We start from the raw sequence: 20,797 nt of genomic DNA on the forward strand, positions 1-20,797 counted from the left end.
TAGGTGGATGCTAAGCATAACTACTATTTAAAAAGATATGCTACAAAAACAAAGTTAAGAATCACTGGCTTAGACTAACATCAAATCCTTAAAGTTGTATGAAGCCTCAAGATCTATTGAAACTTTCAGGTTACAGTAAACAACATCGTCGTCATTTAACATCTGCTTTCCATGCTGGCATGGGTTGGTCAGTTTGACTGAGGACTGGCAAGCCGGGAGGTTGCACCAACCTCCAATCTGATTTGGCAAGGTTTCTACAGTTGGATGCCCTTCCTAACACCAACCACTCTGAGAGTGTAGTGGGTGCTTTTTACATGCCACCGGCACGGGAGCCAGTTTGGCAGTAACTGCCATCGACCATGCTCAAATGGTGTTTTTTATGTGTCATTGGCACAAGTGCCTTGAATGCTTTTGATGTGAAACAAATTTATTCATGAAACTTTAGCTCTATTTCACTTTTCTTCCTGATCAGCTGCACCTCTTGTACTACCTGTGTCATTCTCCCTCCATCCCCCCCTCTCTCTCTCTCTCTCTCTCTCTCTCTCTCTATATATATATATATATATACACACACACACACACACACACACACACACACACACACACACATCACAGACATGCACACATATATGCACTAATATCCACTCAACATGTGAATTTATTCTTTTAAAAGACCTTAACAAAGTTTCTTTCTGTTTTATTCACTATTCTTTATGATAATGGTTTTTATCATAACAGCTCTTCAGTATCTCACTGGTTAGATATGTTTTTGTTATTAAAGGTCATATAAGTGTTATTTTTAAGTTACACTTTAGCATTTATCCAAATCAATTCTTAGAGTAAGTTGATTAAAAAAAATGAATAGATGGTTTCAAATATTTATAGTTTAGCTTTTACTGCAATAAATATCAATGCATTTAAAAAAAGTCTTCTCTGTTCTGTTTTCATTAGATTGAATCTTCAAGGCAGAGTAAAATGTCAGGGCTATCAGCATGACCTAGTTGATACACATTTGATTCCAGAGAAAACAGATTCAACTTTAGTTTGCAGCTAATCTGGCTGGTGTGAACTTGTAAGGTGGATGTTGAGTGCTGTAGAAACATTGTCCTGAATGCCTGACTCAGGTGGTGTTAGATCTGCATTGACGAGCAGACCTCCTAGGAGGTAACATGTTCAATATCTCTCATCTCTATAGTTCTTACCATTTGTTGTTGGATTAGTAATATCATTGTTCTTTTCATTACTATTATTATTATTATTATTAAAATTAATTGGTATTTCAATTGGTGAATTCTCTGTTTGTCCTCGGGTCCCATCAACAGCATCATGCATATGTACTGACTGCTTTGCAATGTTGACAGGTGTTTGATAGTTCTCCATAATAGCTTTATTCCCAGTTATTTTCCATCTTTGGTCTTCTCATTTGTTACATTTACTCTTAAGCTACATTGTTAATATTATTATTATTTCCTCTCTCTGGGTTGGGGCTGTTGGAATCACCAAAACTGAAATTTAGAATTCCTATATAGTGTCTGGTTTCTTTGTTTATAAACACTACTAAGTTTCTGTCAACAGCTTCTACACATGTAATTCACAATTATTAATGATTTTAACTTTATTCTGCTTCGATGATCTCCTTTTTCTCCAGGTTCCTTCTTTCAGATTTCAAATTTATGCAGTTCTTTGATAGGGTTATAACTATTTATGTAAAGAGATTCTATTGATATTGAATTCTGAGATCAATTTTAAGATTAAAGAACTAAAATTAGTTCTGACAGTATCCAACAAATGTCATACTTGAAATGTATTGTTGTATGTAGTTTCTTTTAATATCCACTTGCTATATAACGGTTCTATGCTCTTTATTGTTAATAGGTGTCAGCATTCTCATGTTTCTTTTCAATGATTTTTTTTTTTTTTTTTTTTTTTTTTTTTTTTGTTATCCTAAACTTTTGTGGGCTAATTTCAACAATTGACATATCTCCTCCAATATAGTTTATACAATATTAAGGCATGTATTAAAGCACTGCTGTGTGATGGGGTTTTTTGTATAGACATGAAATAAACATTTATTTGAAATCTAACAAATTAAAATATTATAAATTTAAACTAATCTGAAAACCTGAAGACAACTAGAATTCTTACTGGTTGAACCATGACAGGAAATACCACAAGACTTTCCTACCTAAATGAAAATTCGACTCTGTAGTCATTGAATTGATATTTGTTCTCAATCTAAAGTATACTTTGTGAGTATAATCACTTCAGATTAAAACCAAATTAGCAGTTTAACTTAGAGCCATATCCTTTTTAATGTAATTTATTAATAATTTGTGCTTTTTACAATTTTCTTTTCCAGGAAATTGATATAAATGTATTTTCTCTCCATTAAGGTATATTCTTACTATTGACAATGTCCACGATGTTGAAGACTATATGAAAGAACTACTTGACACTTCTGATTCCCGTGTACAGTTATTTCTTAGTCATTTTCTTAAACAATGGAAGCAACCTGTGATAAAACCACTTGCCAACTCAAAACAATCTATCAAAGAACCCAATAGTTCTAATAATCGAGAAAAAACTCAGACACTGCCATCTAAGCTTTCCAACAACACAGTATCTCCCAAAAATCTTCCGAGTAAGGTAATATTTACTTATTGAAATTCATTGACAAAATTTATCATTTTCAAATATTATAGCACATCAATGTTACTAAATTTTTAACTGAACCCCATGACAATGGTTTTTATCTGGCAACTAAGTTGCACTGACAGTAATCATCTTGGCCAAGATCAGCAATTAGCACATGACAGCAGTTCAGCATATATTTATTTCAACTACTTTAAAGCATGCACTGTTTATTTAAGTAAACTGTCATCACTGTGAGGACCAGAAATTCAATGAAACTGGTGTAGCTGGATGCGATTGTAAATTCCATGAAGGACCAGAAGAATTTGCTGAGCATGTACAAATTTGATAGGAAGTCATAGTAGAAATGGTGGTGTAACCGCCAAAACTTCTGCTTTTATACTATTATGGTAATGAAGTGTTGAACTGAGTTGGAAATATTTACATGAAGGGTCTTACAGACCTATCAAATTCCTTGAAATTTGCATTGTGGCCTCTATTATCGATTCCATAAGTGATAGTGGATATTTATATCAACCAGTACACAAACAGGTACAAAACCACAGCAGATAGGGCTGCACATATTTGTCATCTGATTCAAAGCAAGTACACAGGGCACATAAATTTATGTCAACTGATGTTATGGAGTTAAGGGTTATCTTATTAAGATATTTGAGCTTATATAAGAAATATATTCTCAGGTTTCACCATTTAAACCTCTAGCATTTAAACCAGCCATATCCAACCCAAATGTTGTTCCTGTTTTGTGTTCAGACCAGAGAGACCTAACCTCTCACACCTACCCTACAATGTTGTTCTAAAAATACACAATCCTTAAAGCTACGAGATAGTGAATAATAAAGAAGCATTACATTTGACAAAGTAATTTAAATGCTAAAGGGCTAAATAAATTCTGACATTAACATGTAATGTTAATAGAGGGAGGAAGAAGAAACCAATGAATTGCTGGAATAATATAAACAGAGCGACATTGGAAACAAAATATTGAAATCTATTGGAATATCTACATAGGAACTGATAGTAAAGGACACTGGGATAAATACTAAACTTTTGTGTACAGTAAATACATACAGAGAATATTGTTTTCAAATTTTGACACAAGGCCAGCAATTTTGAGGTTCAGGTACAAATCAATTACATTGACCCCAGTGTTCAACTGGTACTTACTTTATCAATCCTGAAGGGATGAAAGGCAATGTCAACCTCAATGGAATTTGAACTCAGAATGTGAAGACGGACAAAAAGTCACTAAGCACTTTACTCAGCATGCTAACAATTCTGCCAGCTCACCACCCTACTTACAGAAAATATTGTCATGTAAATAGTCTCTAATTGTGTTCGTTACATCATCCTTAGTGTAGCAAAGCAGATTGGAGTTTCAATAAATTAAATGTAATTTTGTATTACATGTTGCTATTTACTTTGCTCACCAATAAATGAAAATGCATTTGATCTTCATAAAATTGAGGATCAAATTTATTTTCATTTATAATTCAATATTAATATTATTGTTTAACATCATCATCAGTTTAGTGTCATCCTTATATTACTTATGACTAAGTTATTATATTGTGATGATGATATTTAATTGAAGTTCATTAAGTAACAAGCTGAGTCAAAAACTGTGTGTGTGTATGCGCGCATGCAAAAGAGAGATATTAAAAAGTTCATTCTTTGGAAATTTTGTAATCTTTTAACCATGTGTTTAATTTTCAGTTTTACCAAAAAAACAAAAGTGGAGAAGACTATTTTGGGGGTACAACAAAAAAGACTAAGTCAAAGGGTGCTAAACCCAAAGTTCCTGAGCCAGTTTCAAATAAGGTTCCTGAGCCAGTTTCAAATAAGGTTCCTGAGCCAGTTTCAAATAAGGTTCCAACATCCAAAGAAGTAAGTACAACCATGTAAATAACATTAAGTTAATGGCTAAACTTCTCATTAAGAGAAGAGATTAATTAAACAATCTAATGAGAGTGGTTGCTTGAGTCTGATTTTCTTCAGATCACACCATGTCAATGTAAAAAAGACTTCATTGAGGAATGTAGTCCTAGATATATTTAAATAAAAGACAGGATAGTTTGCTTGTAAAACCGTGGGTCACAGGTATGCTCTATCAGCAATAACTTAAGACCTTAATATTATATAAAGGGGCCATTTAGAAGTGAATTGCTATATGATTTAGACATGTATTCAGTGGAATATATTTTATGAGTTTTACTTGATGGATGTGCAATGCAATCAGATATTGAACCATAAAATACATAGGGTTTTATCTAAAATTGTGGTTTTCAACCATTTTTTGTTTGTGGACCTCTTTGATTTATATTTTACTCTACTGGACTTCTATAATCATTTGATGTATATTAAAAAAAATCCTACTGTATATTCATAGTTGAATATTATTAGGAATTGTATTTAAAAAATGTTAAGATATTTTGTGATTTGTAGAAGTATAAGCAATTTATTACACAAATTTTAACGAGGAAATCTTATGTGCCCCCCCCCCACACACACACACACACACCCTCCAAGGGTCATATGAACCCTGGTTGAGAACTGCTGATCTAAAACAACAGAATTAATAAACAGGAGTTGATATTGCATAGCATACACCATACAATATTATGCCAACTTGGAAAACAGTTGTTAAACTGAATGATGATGATAACATTGAGCTATAAATTAACTCCATAATTCATTTCCTAATAATTACTTCAGTTTCTCTTAGCAACATCATGTGCCTGTTGTACGTTAATGAAGATCTCTAATAGTGTTTGATGTTACATTCACCACCACCATCATCATTTAATGTCCATGTTCCATGCTGGCATGGGTTGGACAGTTTGACAGGATGCAGTAAGTTACAGGACAGCATTGAGCTCCAATGTCAGCTTTGGTATGTGTTTTACAGCTGAATGCTCTTCCTAATGCCAACCACTTTACAGTGTGTATTGGGTGCTTTCCTCATGCCACCAGCACTAGTGAGGTTGCCATGAAACTTGCAATCCTTCAAAAACCCTAGGGGAGGGGCTTTGTACTAGGAGATGAGGGGTTAAGGTATGAAGGAAAGTGGTGGGGTAGGGCAGGTTCTTCTCACTATTTCATATATATATATATATATATATATATAAAACTTCTTTACTTTCCTCTACCAACTGTTTGTCAGCTTCATCCTTCTACTTGAACTGTGGTGGTGTCTGTGTGTGTATGTCATTGACAGAAGATTATGTGTATGTGAGAGTGTGTATGTGCTTGGCTACTTTTATTATCCTTAACCATCCCCTTACCACTGATTGTCAATTACTGTGTTCCTATATTGAGTGTAACATGTTAGTTCTTTCTATCCCTCTTTTACTGTGTATATAATGTAAAGAGTGACTGGAGAAATCAACCAATCAACATTCCTATTGGTTGTTATTATTTAGAGATTCTGGAAATGTGTAAAAAATATTCTTTTAACAACTGTTTTATGATTCTAACCTTTTATCTAGAATCTTCCTTTTTAAACTTGTAACAAACTGATGGAACATCAACTGGCTGTATTATTTTACTCTTTCACCTAGATTGTTTTCTCTTAATAGTTAGAAAATTTTCATTTTAAAAACTATAGAAAATAGTTCATCTCTAAAACTAGATGTAATTAAGCTAATCAAGGTGGGACCTCTGTCATTCTGCATAGTTAAGACTATTTTTATTATTTTAGTCACAATCTAATGGCACACAAGCTAAGACAACCAATGAAAATACCCTCAAAAAGAAGAAAAAGTTTGTATCCCTCTACAGCAATGAAGGTATTGCACGAACTGTCGTCAAATTACCTGGTAAGGTTTAAATTCTCTTTCTTTTATTAGCTGAAATTTCTGTCTGGCCACATTTTCAATAACTGCTTTCTCTCTCTTTCTGTACACACACACACACACACACACACACACATTCATTCAAAGCTGACGATACTCTAATAGGTATACTAAATTTCTTCTACGTATGCATTTATTCAAGTCTGTGACTGATTTCTTATACAAGAAACTCAAAGCAGCAACAGAAAGAATTAAATTTATCAGCTTCAAGATAACACCCACCCTTCTTTGAGATAGTTGAAATATTAAAAGTTTCCTTTCCCACAGGAATTAAATCTTCAGTTTGTAACTTATCTTTTCTAGCTGTGCATGGATAAGCCAGAAGAGACTCTAACTGTGAGACATCATTCCTTTTGCTGATACTGAAGTACTTGCCTTTGAAATTGCTACCTTTACTACCATTCATCTTCTACTTGTTTCAATCATTACACTGTGGCCATGCTGGGGCACCACCTTGAACTTTTAGTCAAATGTATCAACCCAGTACTTATTTTTTTAAAGTTTGGTACTTCATCATAAGTCTCTTTTGCCAAACTAACTTACAGGGACATAATCATACCAGTACCAGTTGTCAAGTGTTGGTAGGGGTTACAAACACAGACACAAAAACACACACACATAGATATATATATATATATACATATATACAACAGGCTTCTTTTAGTTTCTGTTTACCAAATCCACTCAAGGCTTTAGCCAGCCCAAGGCTATAGTAGAAAACATTTGCTCATCAGAACTGAACTTGGGAAGCAAGCTTCTTACCACACAGCAATATTCATTCTTCATCTGTTTCATTAACAGTGTCTAAGAGTTTTGGGTGGAAATGCTGCAATTGTCTCTTTCAATTTGAAGCTTTTGTTAGAATATTTCAAGTTTTTCCTCATTATCATTGTGACTACTTTCAACTACACATTGATACAAAATGTTTTCTCTTTGTGGTTATAGCAAAATAATCAAGAACAATAGATTTAACCCTTTATCATTCAGATTATTCACATTGATTTGAATGAATCCTGCATTATCTTGTAGCTTTGAGATATCAATGATGGGATTGTTTATTTTTAGAATGATATTGTAAGGTCGGTGTGAGATGCCAGATCTGGCTGGTTTACACATTAAACACCTACAATATTTTGGCCTAATATGGCTGGTTTAAATGCTAAAGGGTTGACTGAAGTCTTTCTAAATATTTTTATGGGCTTTGAATATTACAATTTAGAATTAACTAACTCAGAATGTTTCCAAAAATATATTTCTGAAAAGAAAAACAAGAGTAATTAGTGATATTATTCATCATCATAAAACAACTTCAGGAAATTCAAGATAGAAGCAATAAATTAAGAAAATTACACCATTAAAAAAAACACAGGAGTCAAAAGTCAGTCCATTTTTACCAACTCCTACATGTCTAACGATGAATTTACTTCCAACAAAAATTCCACAGCCATCTCTCCATAAATTTGACCTGAACCTTGATAAGCTTTTAAAGAAATTAACAGTTTCTGTATAATTAAGACATGCATGGTGTAACATAAAGCATCAGTTAACTTAATTAATCATTTTCTTTTCCCAGGAAGACATAGTTGTGATTGCCAAGCACTAAAACATGATTTAGTTAATAACTGTATTGAATGTGGTCGGATTGTCTGTGCACAAGAAGGTGCTGGACCTTGTTTATTCTGTGGCAACTTGGTAAATACACTCATTTCTCTACTTTTATTTTTCAATGCAAGTTTTATTAGTGTGGGTGGAGATAAATCATCAAAAAAGTCGTTTATTTTATTTTTATATTTTCTGAGAAATTAATGAGTGATACACAAGTTTGAATTGTTATGAAACATATATATACAGTAATCTCTGTTGAGATATTTGGGCTTTCCAGTCTGCTAGTTGGCTGAAATTGACTGCTGAAGCTGAATTTTTACTTTTTTTTTTTTTTTTTTTTTTTTTTTTTTTTTTTTTTAATATTGTCAGAGGAATTAATGAGTGATGAATTGGTTTGAATTATTATAAGACATATATACAGTAATCTCTGTTGAGATGTTTGGGCTTTCCAGCAGGGTGGGGATGGGGTGCTTCTTAAAAATGCTCATCAGTGGTGGCAGCATTAACTCATATCAAAGTAGATTAATCTATAGTGAGTGATTGAGCCGCTTCATCCTGATAGATGTGAAGAGTGCCAGTGCCTAAGGTGACTGTTCAGTCCAACGGTGGTATAGAAGAGCCAGGAGCATTTATCGAGAGGGAAGGTTGGCCTGGGGACGAAGAAGTGAAAGTCACTCTTTGCATCTTTGACATCTGATCTCTACCTCTTGATGTCTGTTATTTTCCATCTGGTTTATTTCCTTGATTGCTAGTTGGCTGAAATTTGACTATTGAAGCTGTTTTTGTTTAGTTTTGTTTTTTTACTCTACTTCTTAAACTTCTGTTCCAACATAAAATATTTTCAGTATAATATGCTGAAGGAATTAATACATTTAATACCAGTATAATTTTTCTGAATTTTATGAAAATAGGTGTGCAGTAAGGAGCAAGAAAAGATTTTGGCTGAGGGTACAAAAAAAAGTGAAAAGTTACGGCAGATCTTAATGAAGGATACAGACAAAGTATTACAATTGATAAATAACCAAATTCTAAGACTTTCCACAGAAAATGGTACCTGTTCTCAGTCAGCAGAACTGTCAAAAGCAGTCGATTATAAAAACCGTCTTCTTGATTATGATAATACAAGGTACAAATGGAACTTTCTCCTTTTTAAATTGATTTTGTAGTGATGAGGATCATAAGGTGTTTGATGAATAGAAAAATGTATGTTAAAATAAGGTAATAAGGATTGATATATGTTTTGGTCATGCATAAGTTTTAAAGCTTCAATTTTTAAGAATTTTCATCTGCAAAGCATTCTACAACAAATCTCACATTAGTGTTTTTGATATCTAGGAAAAGTTTTAAAGAGCTCATTCAAATAACCAAATTATTAAATATTTCATACTAACTTGAAGATGGTTGTGAAAATAAAGGAATGATATGATGCTTAGGTGGTTCAAGTATTGGACTAGAAATTGCTCAGTGCCAAGATTGAGATGGACAATTAACTACAAGATCATTATTTAAAACCTACCTCAGAACTATAATGTTCCTAGTAAAATGCTAAGCAGCATTTTGTCCATCTTTATGTTTTGAGTTCAAATTCTTCTGAGGTTGACTTTCCCTTTCATCCTTTGGGGGTGGGGTCAATTAAATAAGTACCATTTGAGCACTGGGGCTAATGTAATCAACTTACACCCCTCCTGAAATTGCTGGCCTTGTGTCAGAATTTGAAACCTGCCTGCATGGAAATATAGGCATAAAATGATTAGAGATATTCTATTTCTTTCAGTCTGCTTTAACAAAGACAAGTTGTAATATTTATTCCCACTTAAACGTGGTTGTTCTATTCACATTTAAGTGGGAATAAATATTCTTGCTCTTAATACTACCTCTGTTGATAATATATATTCAGAAACAAGTTGTTTTATTTGCAAAATAAATCTAAATATAAATTTGGATTGTTTAATTAATATTTTCTTGATTAACACATTGGAAATAATTGTGGCATTAGATTGTTGTATTTAGTTCCAAATAAGTATGGATGCAGCAATGGCTGAATAGATACAGAATTCACTTTGCAATCACTATTTCCTAAGTTCAAACCCAGTGTATGACATCTTTGGCAAATGTCTTTTGCTGTAATTTTGTTAGGTTGACGCAAATTAAATTTAAGGGGAGGCAAACTGCATGGAAAGCCATCAGATGGATTGACTTTAGAATTTAAAGATCCAACTTTGTCTCACTGATTCCACCTGACAATTTCATTTATTGTACATATGTCTGTGGAATACTCATCCACTTACATGTTAATTCAATATGCAGGTAGCTTAAATTTATCAAACAACTGAATCAATGGAAATCTGCTAAAAGACAATTTTAAGTTCAAATCTCTTTCAGGTTGACTACAATACTGTAGTCAATAAGAACCAGTTAAACATAATGGTAGTTCCAGTTTTCTGTATTCTTTCTTTGTTAAAAATAAATTGACCTAGTGCCTAGCAACAAAATATTATCCTTATTTTTCTCCTTTAATTCCAGTGTGAAACGAACCCAAGTCATTGATGATGATGCTGACTATTTTAGCTCTGATTCTCAGTGGCTTAGCAAGTCAGAGAGGGAAGTTCTAAAGCGACGAGAAGATGAACTACGAAATATTCGTTTTCAGTCAAGACGGGACCGTAAAATAACTTTCGATTTTGCTGGTAGGAGGATAGTTGATGAGGAAGAGGAAGCATTTAAAAGTGGAACAAATATGTATGAAGAAGAAAAGATGAGATCACAGACCCAAGCACAAGAGGCGCCATCGTCGGTGATTTCCAAAAACAATGACATTCCTTTAGGTGAACTTGTCAACCCTTCCATCAAAGTTGCCGCACCAAAAGTAGGTCACTTTTTTAAAATTTATGTCATTTTAAGGGTAAGCATTTGTGCGCTTTGGGTGCTGCTGTACTCTGTCTCTGTCTCTGACTACAAGACTCAATGTCTCATCAGGCAATGAAGCAGCTCTCTAGGTTTTGGCCTCTTCATGCATTGTTCAGTGTCCATTTAGGATTTCAATGCCATTTTGCATTTTCTCTTACCAGCTAGCATGCTGGCATTAAATGTAATTAACTGGAAAACATGGCCATTTAAGAACTCCCCAACTCTATTACAGCCTTTTTGGGAGCGGGGGTCTGGTCTGACAAGACGTGCTTCTTTTTGGCTTTCTATTGACAGGAGTGAAACAAATACTGTAAGGCCTTTTGTGTGGCATTCCAATCCACTTCCCTGAGATGGTACTATATTTCTTAATCCTGAAAGATAAAGTTAACTTGGGTGTGATTTGATTTCAGAGTGCAATCAGTCAGAACAAATATTGCAAGGCATTCTATCCAGTGCATTAATGAATCTGCCTACACTGATATATATGTATATATATAAATAAAATCACCTCATCTCCACTATCTGTCTTTTGACAGCTCCAACAGATCATTCTCTCTCTTACTAAATGTGAGTAGCAATGCTGCTCTTTTACAAGAACCTGCTCATACTTTAACCCTTTGTCGCCTAGCATGAAGCCAGCCCCTCCTCTTCTTTGTTGTTTGTAGTATTGAGCTGCATGATGACCTCAGTAGTGTCAGTGGCACAAAAAAAGTACCCAGTACACACTAAAGTGGTTGGTGTTAGGAAGAGCATCCAGCCATAAAAATGATGCCAAAGCAAACTCTTGGACCATCATTGAGTGTAGACATTAAATGATGGTGATGATGATTATATGTGTGTGTTTACACACATGCACACACACACACACACACACACACACACACACATATGCTCACCCACATTATATTCATATAAAAGTTTCTAAATATAATCGGCCTATAATTTCCTGCAAATTAAATGTTTTTTTTGGCAACCAAACTTGTTTATATTCTATTTGTTCAATGTCAATTTAAAATTAGATGCTCCATTGTTCTGAGTTGAACTACTAACTCAGATTTTTCTTCTTCCAGGGTTAATAAAATATTTATTTCATATATAAAGGGTTATATTTCATCGACCTTTTTCAAAAAAATCTAGTTGTGGATCAAAATAATTTATTTATGTGTTAATTGTTGGAGAGTAAGCTGACAACCACATGAAACTGCCCTGACAGCTTAGACTACCAACGTTTTTTATTTCTAATTAGGGTCGTTACTCTTCTAACTATCACTAATATCTAGAGCAGTTCTACTCAAAGTGGATTGGTACCACTCACTGAGGAATGGTGGAAATTTTCTATGAAGATGTAGAGAGCCCGTATAAGAGTGCACAATAGTTACATCATCATCATTGTTTTAACATCCACTTTTCCATGCTTGTTTAGGTCAGACAGGGTTTGTTGTAGCAGATTTTCTATAGCTTGATGCCTTTCATGTTATCAAACCTTACCTCCTTTGATGCTAGGTATTATTTTCCCATGGTTGAATATGTTCACACAGAAGACTGGAAATGAGTGAGATCACTGTTATCATGGTGACACACATATCTATTGTGTGATATCAAGACAAGGGGAGAGAGAAAGAGAGTGGCACATGCACACACACACACACACACGCATACACACAATATGCTTCTTTCAGTTTCCATCTACTAAGTCCACTCAGAACTTTTGATTGATCCAGGACTAAGAAAACATTTGCCCAAGCTGCAACATGGTTAAAATGATGTTTGACATCCTAAATAGTCTTTTAATGGTGCAACCTGTCAGCAGCAATATTTGTGGTATATCTAATTTTGTTGAATCAGTGGTGAGAACTATTCTAAGAAATCAATTTGTGTATTGTTTATTAGACTGATGAAATGCTTTGTTTTACGAGTTGATAAATTGTCAAGTCTTTAGTATTGTATGGGTGTTAGCTACAAGCTTTTACATACCTGCTGATATCATAAACATGAATACTATGTTAAATACTTCAAGGAATATTTCATTGATTTAATCATTTTTTTTTAATTGTGTCTTTTTAAAATGCTATGAAATATTGCTATTCATTTTACTATTAATGGTTGCTAGTCTACAGAAATACAGCAAGTTATACTTCATATCTTGCAGTAATTTTCTCCTTTAATATTCTAACTTCAAAATCTTCCTGGGTTGCCCAGAGTTGATAAACTATATTTGTACTACATTAAGTTGTATTCTAATCATTTGCAGACTTTAATGTCGTGCCCAGTAAAAAATATTATTTTGTTAATTAATCGGATTATTATTTTTTATATAATTTTTTATGTAATTTTATTTCTATTTGTATGATGGAAATATTTTTCTAAAAAAAATCAAAAATTCATTTTCAGTTTGTCCAACCAAAAGACAAGGTCTTTGAGTGTTCGTTTTCTAAAGCTGTTGAACAAGGAAAACGCTCATCTATTCGCTTACAAGACAGAGAGATTCAGGAAATGAGAGATGAAGGTTATTGTTTAAGTATGCACCAACCATATGCTTCATTACTTATTGCAGGCATCAAGTTGTAAGTTACATTTTATTAGATTTCAATTTTTAAATATTTAAAAGTGATTTGTTTTTAGAATTTTAATGGATAAAATATTTAAGATAAAAACTACAAAATCTTTATTTGAAATTATCGATTCACCTTGTTGTAAACAGAACTTAGTAATAGAAGTCATTGATGAAAATAGTAACATACTAAATAATTGGTTCAATAGGTAAAAATGCTAAGGAAAATTCAGACTGTTTTTAATGATAAAAACATGTGAACAGATTTATCAGTACTGATAATAATTCTTCTAAAAAAAAATGTAAATACAGTTTATGAATTGAAGATTTTTAAGTTCAATCCCTATAAGTCAGCCGATTATGAGATCCAGATCCACATCATAACCATATTATAAATAACAGTTTGATCCAATTTCTCCTTTATTCATTGTTAATGTTTTGCTCATGCTCAGATATTGTATCATTACAAAACTGCTATAATTTAATAAAATTTTGTATTTAAAACTCTGTATAATAATTTAAATTATCTAAAAGCAAAATTATTTGATTAATTAATGTTACCTTGTGATTGATTTCACATATCAGCATATTAGTTTGACACATCAATGCAGCTAACAGTTTGCTTAAGTCATTTATTTTATATATTAAATTAATGTTTCAACAGTCCTCCTTTTAATATGTCTAATTGTAAGGTAATCAGTTAGCAACATGTATAAAATGTCAAGAGTTCATTTGTTTTCCTGGTTCTGTGGTTGTCAAAAACAAAGCCTGAAAGATACTACCAAAAACATCAGTATAAAGAAAATTAATATGCATTTGCCAAATGCTCTGTTTTTCTATCCATTTGATGTTTTGAATAATATTTTGATAATTATTTATTCACAGGCATGAGGGCAGAACATGGTATACTTCTCATCGTGGAAAGTTATGGATAGCTTCAACGGCCAAGCCTCCACTCCAAGATGAGATTGACTCATTAGAAAGCAGCTACCATGCAATGTATAAAGGTAATCTACAATAAAATTTACTGTAAAGGAAACTAAATGGAGGCTTCAGTTACTCTGCTCAGAAGTTAGTTTAGCATTAAATTTTGCTCCCCAAGCAAATCCATTTGCCTATTTCTAGTCTTAGTCAATGGAAATATTAACAATTTGATATGTTTTTTCTTTAAGCCAAACACAATATCATATGTTTTGTCCTCATAAAATAAGTCAGGGTATTTTTTTCCTATTGTTACTTTTAATTTGTTAAGCTGAATATATATATATATATTTTTTTTATTAAAAACAAATTCTTGATTTGTTTTCTGATTTTATGCCTTAAATAAACTACAGTATTTTAAACTAAGTGTAAAAAGTTTATTTCTCATTTTTCACTTAATTTCAGATACAGATATAGTGTTTCCTAAATTTTATCAACCTGGCTGTCTACTTGGTTGTGTAGATCTAGTAGATTGTTTAGAGCAAGGAGATTATCGAACCCAAGTAAGTATGAAACATATCAAATAGTTTAACCCTCTAGCATTCAGATTATTCTATCAATGTAACATTTATTCACATTGTTTTGAATTTATCCCGCATTATCTTACATCCTTGAGATTTCGATTATGTGACAATGAATTTTTTAGACTGACATTGTTTGGTAGGTGTGAGAGGCTGGATCTGGCTGGTTTGAACATAAAACAGGAAGAATATTTTGACTTGATGTGGCCGGTTTAAATGCTAAAGGGTTTAACAACAAATAATCTTTTCTTGGAACATTGGATCTTGAAGCAGATAAGCCGTAAATAATAGCATGCAAATATTGGGTTTTAAAAAATCCTTTGGATAGAGTAAGTCAATGGCTTTTTAACCCAGTATTTACACACTGTTATTTATAGCTTATTTGCTTCAAGATATAACATTCCAAAAAAGAACTATTTTATTTTATTTTAAAGTTTGAGAATTCTTTAGGTGTCAAATGTAGAAAAAATATTATTCTGTGAGGAAAAAGATATATTTGCTTTCTCATAGCATAAAATTTACTCTTTGAACTTATTTGTGTTACTTTTTACAGACACAGGGCATCACTAATTTTCTTGAATTTTACTATATTACTGCAGAAATAGATCACTGTTGCTTGTTACTAATTTATTAACTAATTGCAGCTTTAGACTGTTTTGGTTGATAAAAGTTTTATCTGCACAATCTTATAAATACATTCTGTTTATCAAAAATTAACTTTTAAATGTTTATTTCATCATCATCATCATCATCATCATCATCATCATCTAACATCCATTTTCCATGTTTGACATGTGCTGGATTGCTTGATAGGAACTGGCAAGGCTTAGGGGCTGCACCAAGTTCCATAGTCTGTTTTGGCTTGGTTTCTACAGCTGGATGTCCTTCCTGATGCCAACCACTCCACAGAGTCTACTGGGTGCTTTTTATGTGGCACCATCACCAGTGCTTTTTATGTGAGTCCAGCACATACACCAATGTTTTTTTATAAAAAGCATTGTTGTGACACCTTGGTTTTAGGGTCTCAATTTTTTTGTGGTGGGTGGATCTTCTCAAGTGCAGCAATGCGCCACATATCTTGGTCCTCTATCTTCTCTTTTGTAAGGTTCAGTGTTTTCAGATCAGCCTTCAATATTTCGTCTCGTGTCTCCTGGGTCTCCCTCTTCCACAAATACCCTCCACTTTAAGTGATCAGCACTTCTGTATGCAACTCTTCTCATCCATCTGTATCATATGACCAAACCAGCATAGTCTTCTCTCTTGCACACTGCATCTAATTCCTCTTATATCCAGCAGAGCATACCTGCTTCATTCTTTTTCAGCCTTTGCATGTCCTCTGCATTCGGGGCCCACGTCTCACTTTAATTTTATTATTTATGTAACTTTTGCTTAGTTGTGTAACCCTTTCAAGTTTCCTGGTGTAAAAATATTTGTTCCAACAATATGCATTTTTAAATTAGGATGGAAAAAAATCATTCCACTTTTGCTAGCATGGCAATAACAAAAAAAAGACAGCTGTAAAATAGCAAAACAAAATGTCTTAGAAAAAATGGACAAAACACCAAAACTAATTTATATAGTTTCTGATGTTATTGTCAACTTCTGCATTATATACTTCTAAATTTCCACATAGTTACTCAGCTTACTCAAGGCCAAATATCCTTCATAAATTTTATTTTACTCTTTGAGATAGGAATAAATAAGCCAAATCTTAAGAAGTGTGTTCAAATAAAGACAGGAGGGATCATTGAGAATGCCAACTAGATTACAGTAATTTGACCTCATTCTAAACATAGGACCTCTTGACCTGCTTTTAAGTGTTCAGTATCATCATCAACATCATCCTTTCGCGTTCATTTTCTATGCTGGCATGGGCTAGACGGTTTGACCAGAGCTGGTAAGCTAGAGAGCTGCACCAGTTTGATTTGGCTTAGTTTCTATGACTGGATGCCCTTCCTAATGCCAACCACTACAGTTTGTGTTGGGTGCTTTTAATGTGACACTGGCACTAACTATTTTCTTGTGTAAATCAGAATTTTTGTCTCTCTCGCATTGTGTAATGAAGTAAACATCTTCAGCTTTGATACTCTTCCCAGCACCAATTACAGATGTGGAAAGTTAATACTGTTGTTTTATTTGTTTTTAGTTTCCAGATGGAGAGTCTGGCAGTCCGTATGTATTTATTTGTCAAAATCCAAAAGAACTTGTTGTGAATTTCCCTATTAAAGGAAAACATAAAATATGTAAGTATTTCAACAATTTCTCTTTTTAAATTAATCAACTAAAACGTGTAAATATTTTTAATGAAACCTCTGATTTTTTTTTTTTCTAAATCCACCATGAGGGCTGAAAAACTATATCAAACATTAGTCAAATCTCAGGCAGATGCCAGAGTTCTGGATTTTCCAAGCCAGTAAGACTTAAGATATAAAAGAGCAAAATAATGCATATACTTACACAATGAAACTGCGTCATATTCTATACACAATGCTCTCACCAATACATCACTCTCCAGATTTATTTCAATATTGACACAGTTTGTTATAACAGACCTCATATCACATGCTCATGTTTAGCTATGTTACTACCACATTTGCTACTGATGTAGATGGTTTATTTAAGGTAAAATATCAATAAAAGTGGAGAGTATCAGCATCAACCATCACAAGTTGGCTGTATAAACATAAACAGCATGGAGTGCCACAGCTAATCGAGTAGCCATCATGCAGACTAATGACTACCAGATTCAAATGCTCAACCGAAACCATCAAGACTGCTGGACTAGTAAGTCTTAGTTTAGTTGGAGCCTCTAAATCCTTGTGAAATATTAACTCCTTAGCATTTAAACCAGCCATGACTGGCCCAAATACTCTGTATCTTACGCTAAAACTAACCAGATCCAACCTCTCACACCTACCCTACAATGTCATTCTCAAAGTATACAATCACATCATCCAAATTCTGATAATACAAGATAATGCATGATTAATTCAAAATAATGTAAATAAATAAGCATTACATTTGATAGATTAATCAGAATACTAAAGAGTTATTTGAAAGACAGGGGCTGGAAAATCATTATCATCATTTATCCATTTTCCAAGCTGTCATGGATTGGACGGTTTGACTGAAAACTGGTAAATTGGGGAGCTGCACCAGATTCCAGTCTGATTTGGCAAGGTTTCTACAGTTGGATGTCCTTCCTAATGCCAACCACTCCAAGAGTGTAGTGGGTGTTTTTTACGTGCCACCAGCATGGGTGCCATTGACCTGACACCAACATCAGCCACGACCACAGTCTCACTTGGTTTGACAGGTCTACACAAGTACGGTATATCACCAAAGATCTCAGTTACTTGTCACTGCCTCCATGAGGCCCAACACTTGAATGGTGCTTTTTATGTGCCAGCCAGACAGCACTGGCATCAGCCATGACTCCAATTTCACTCAGCCGACAGGTCTTCACAAGCACAGCATATTGCTCAACGTTTGAAGGGTGCTTTTAATAGGCCAGTTATGTGACACTGGTGTCAGCCATGACTGTGATCTAACCCGGCTTGACAGATTTTCTCAAGCACGGCATATTGCCAAAGGTCTCTGTCGCTTGTCATCACCATCTCATCCCATGTCTTCCACAGGTTCCTCCACCGTTTGAGTACAATGCCATGTAAAAGCATTTGTGTTGTGTGGTAAATGAAAATTCAGTTACCAACTGAAATCAAACCTCTTTCTTATTCAAAAGTCAACTTTGTAATTTTGGCCTATTATACCAAGCTTAATGTTTCCACAAATTCATAAACTCAACAAACCCAACATTTAACTTTTCATTCAGTGATATTCAGTACCATATTTACTTGTATATGTAATGCACACCACTAATTTTGAGCTACAAAATATCTCGTTCAAGGAGGCAATGACCAAAACCTTTGGCATTATGTCATGCTTGAGAAGACCCAACAAGCCAAGCAAAATCGCAATTGTGGCAGATACCAATGTCACGCAAATGACATGTAAAAGCACCCATTACACTCTCGGAGTGGTTGGGTTAGGAACGGCATCCCGCCAAAGAAACCACGCCAAATCAGACTGGAGTCCGCTGCAGTCTTCCAGCCTGCCAGCCTTGGTCAAACCATCCAACCCACGGCATGGACAACAGACGTTAAATGATAATGATGACATAGAGAAAAACAAAGTGTTTTGTCATATTTATTCCAATGGCTGTCTCATACATTCTAAAAGTTCACATGTCCTCAAAACATTAAACAAATTCAAAAGTGATCTTTGGATCACATTGGTGTAAGCCGCAAAAGTGTCCCTGCTGTAATGTCAGCCTGTGAAAAGTCAGCCAATATAGAAGAATATAAAACACATAATGTAGAATGTAAACACTTTCATTGTTCCAGCAGAAACATAGTGGTGGTTCATTATAATAATTACAGTATTTCTGAATCAGAAATATTTATTAGTTACAGTTTATAATTACATTTCAATAATAATATCAATATTATTGATAATTTATTAATTTAATCTTCACATCAACTAATTTAAGCAAAAGAAGTATTCCATTCTGGTCTTCCACACTGAACAGTGATGGTAGAAATATCATAAGATGCATATCTGCCAGTTTAGCCAAACATTTAATATGTTATCATAGAAAATGTCCCATTGATTTAAGCTATTTCATAAACATCAGTTAGCTTGGACAGTAGATACAACTTGCTTCTTAAATATGGTGGCACACTCGAATGGGAAAAATGGTTAACTTTTAGTTCTCATGTATATAATACACACTGATTAGAAAATTTGGATATTATACACAAATAAATATGTTAATAGGCTGTCATTATACTGCAGACAATATTCTCAGATCTTGTATGTTTTTTTTATTGCTCGATGAGTTGGGGCATATAGAATTAATGAGTTCTCTCAGAAACCTAGTATTTCACCTGCAGCAGACAGGAAAACCTTACACAAAAGCTGATTGTGAAATAGGTTATGCAGTTTGTTTATCAACACTGTGATATAGTTGAAACTATTTTCATTCTTAAATTAATATGTACTTTTACAGGTTATTAATTAAATTTCTAACTCCGCATTGATTAAAAAGCTATCTTTTAAGCAGTTGAAATATTTTGATTATTCACAAGTTTTGTATCAATCATTGCTTTTCTCTTTTTGTTTGTTTTTTTTTTTTTTTACTTTTTACTTTTTTCCTTGTGTTTTGCAGTTAAACTCGATCCACACATCCACCAGGGTGCCAAAAAAGGACTCCGCAAAAATGTTTATGATGAAGGATGAATTGCTAACATCAGTAGTCATTCTATTATGCTTACAATCTCTGCTGACATTAACTGCATAAATGATATATATTGCATTCAGCCTTAAAAATTAAAACAACTGGGGATCTACATAAAAAAATACATTTTATTTTTGTATTCTAATTATATTAAATTTATAGATCTCAAGTCTGGTTTCCAATGGTTACACTGTTTATATATTTGTTTTGTTTGTTTGTTTGTTGTTTTTCTGGCAATCCAAGAGATAAAAATAAATCTCAACTCTATACAGTTCAAACTGCCTGTTACATGAGGTCTTGACCAGTTATTTCTTGTTATTTTAGTTTAGTTTACTCATCTGTTTTATAGATGAGTTTTGTATTGAAGAGGCTTTGCAGGTTTCTCTTAAACATTATAGTTCATTAAAGTATCACAGTTGTCATTACTCAA

At 33.5% G+C, this 20,797-nt stretch overlaps 1 protein-coding gene across 2 annotated transcripts in view; it reads left to right on the plus strand.

The window, feature by feature from the left end:
• Window positions 1–20,797, plus strand: part of LOC106880619 (activating signal cointegrator 1) — a 25,403-nt gene extending 4,606 nt beyond the window's left edge. The window contains exons 2-13 of one of the 2 annotated variants that reach the window (XM_052973237.1): window positions 952–1,164; window positions 2,394–2,646; window positions 4,369–4,539; window positions 6,353–6,470; window positions 8,080–8,198; window positions 9,023–9,237; window positions 10,635–10,977; window positions 13,410–13,582; window positions 14,455–14,576; window positions 14,956–15,053; window positions 17,218–17,314; window positions 20,299–20,797. In XM_052973237.1, coding sequence (XP_052829197.1) covers window positions 1,112–1,164; window positions 2,394–2,646; window positions 4,369–4,539; window positions 6,353–6,470; window positions 8,080–8,198; window positions 9,023–9,237; window positions 10,635–10,977; window positions 13,410–13,582; window positions 14,455–14,576; window positions 14,956–15,053; window positions 17,218–17,314; window positions 20,299–20,369 — 1,833 coding nt within the window. In that variant the 5' untranslated portion in view covers window positions 952–1,111 and the 3' untranslated portion in view covers window positions 20,370–20,797. The remainder of the gene's footprint in view (window positions 1–951; window positions 1,165–2,393; window positions 2,647–4,368; window positions 4,540–6,352; window positions 6,471–8,079; window positions 8,199–9,022; window positions 9,238–10,634; window positions 10,978–13,409; window positions 13,583–14,454; window positions 14,577–14,955; window positions 15,054–17,217; window positions 17,315–20,298) is intronic. The other variant, XM_014930643.2, reaches the window with a different exon arrangement.

Source organism: Octopus bimaculoides, chromosome 15, assembly GCF_001194135.2.
Source record: "Octopus bimaculoides isolate UCB-OBI-ISO-001 chromosome 15, ASM119413v2, whole genome shotgun sequence".
Taxonomy (NCBI): Eukaryota; Metazoa; Mollusca; class Cephalopoda; order Octopoda; family Octopodidae; genus Octopus; species Octopus bimaculoides.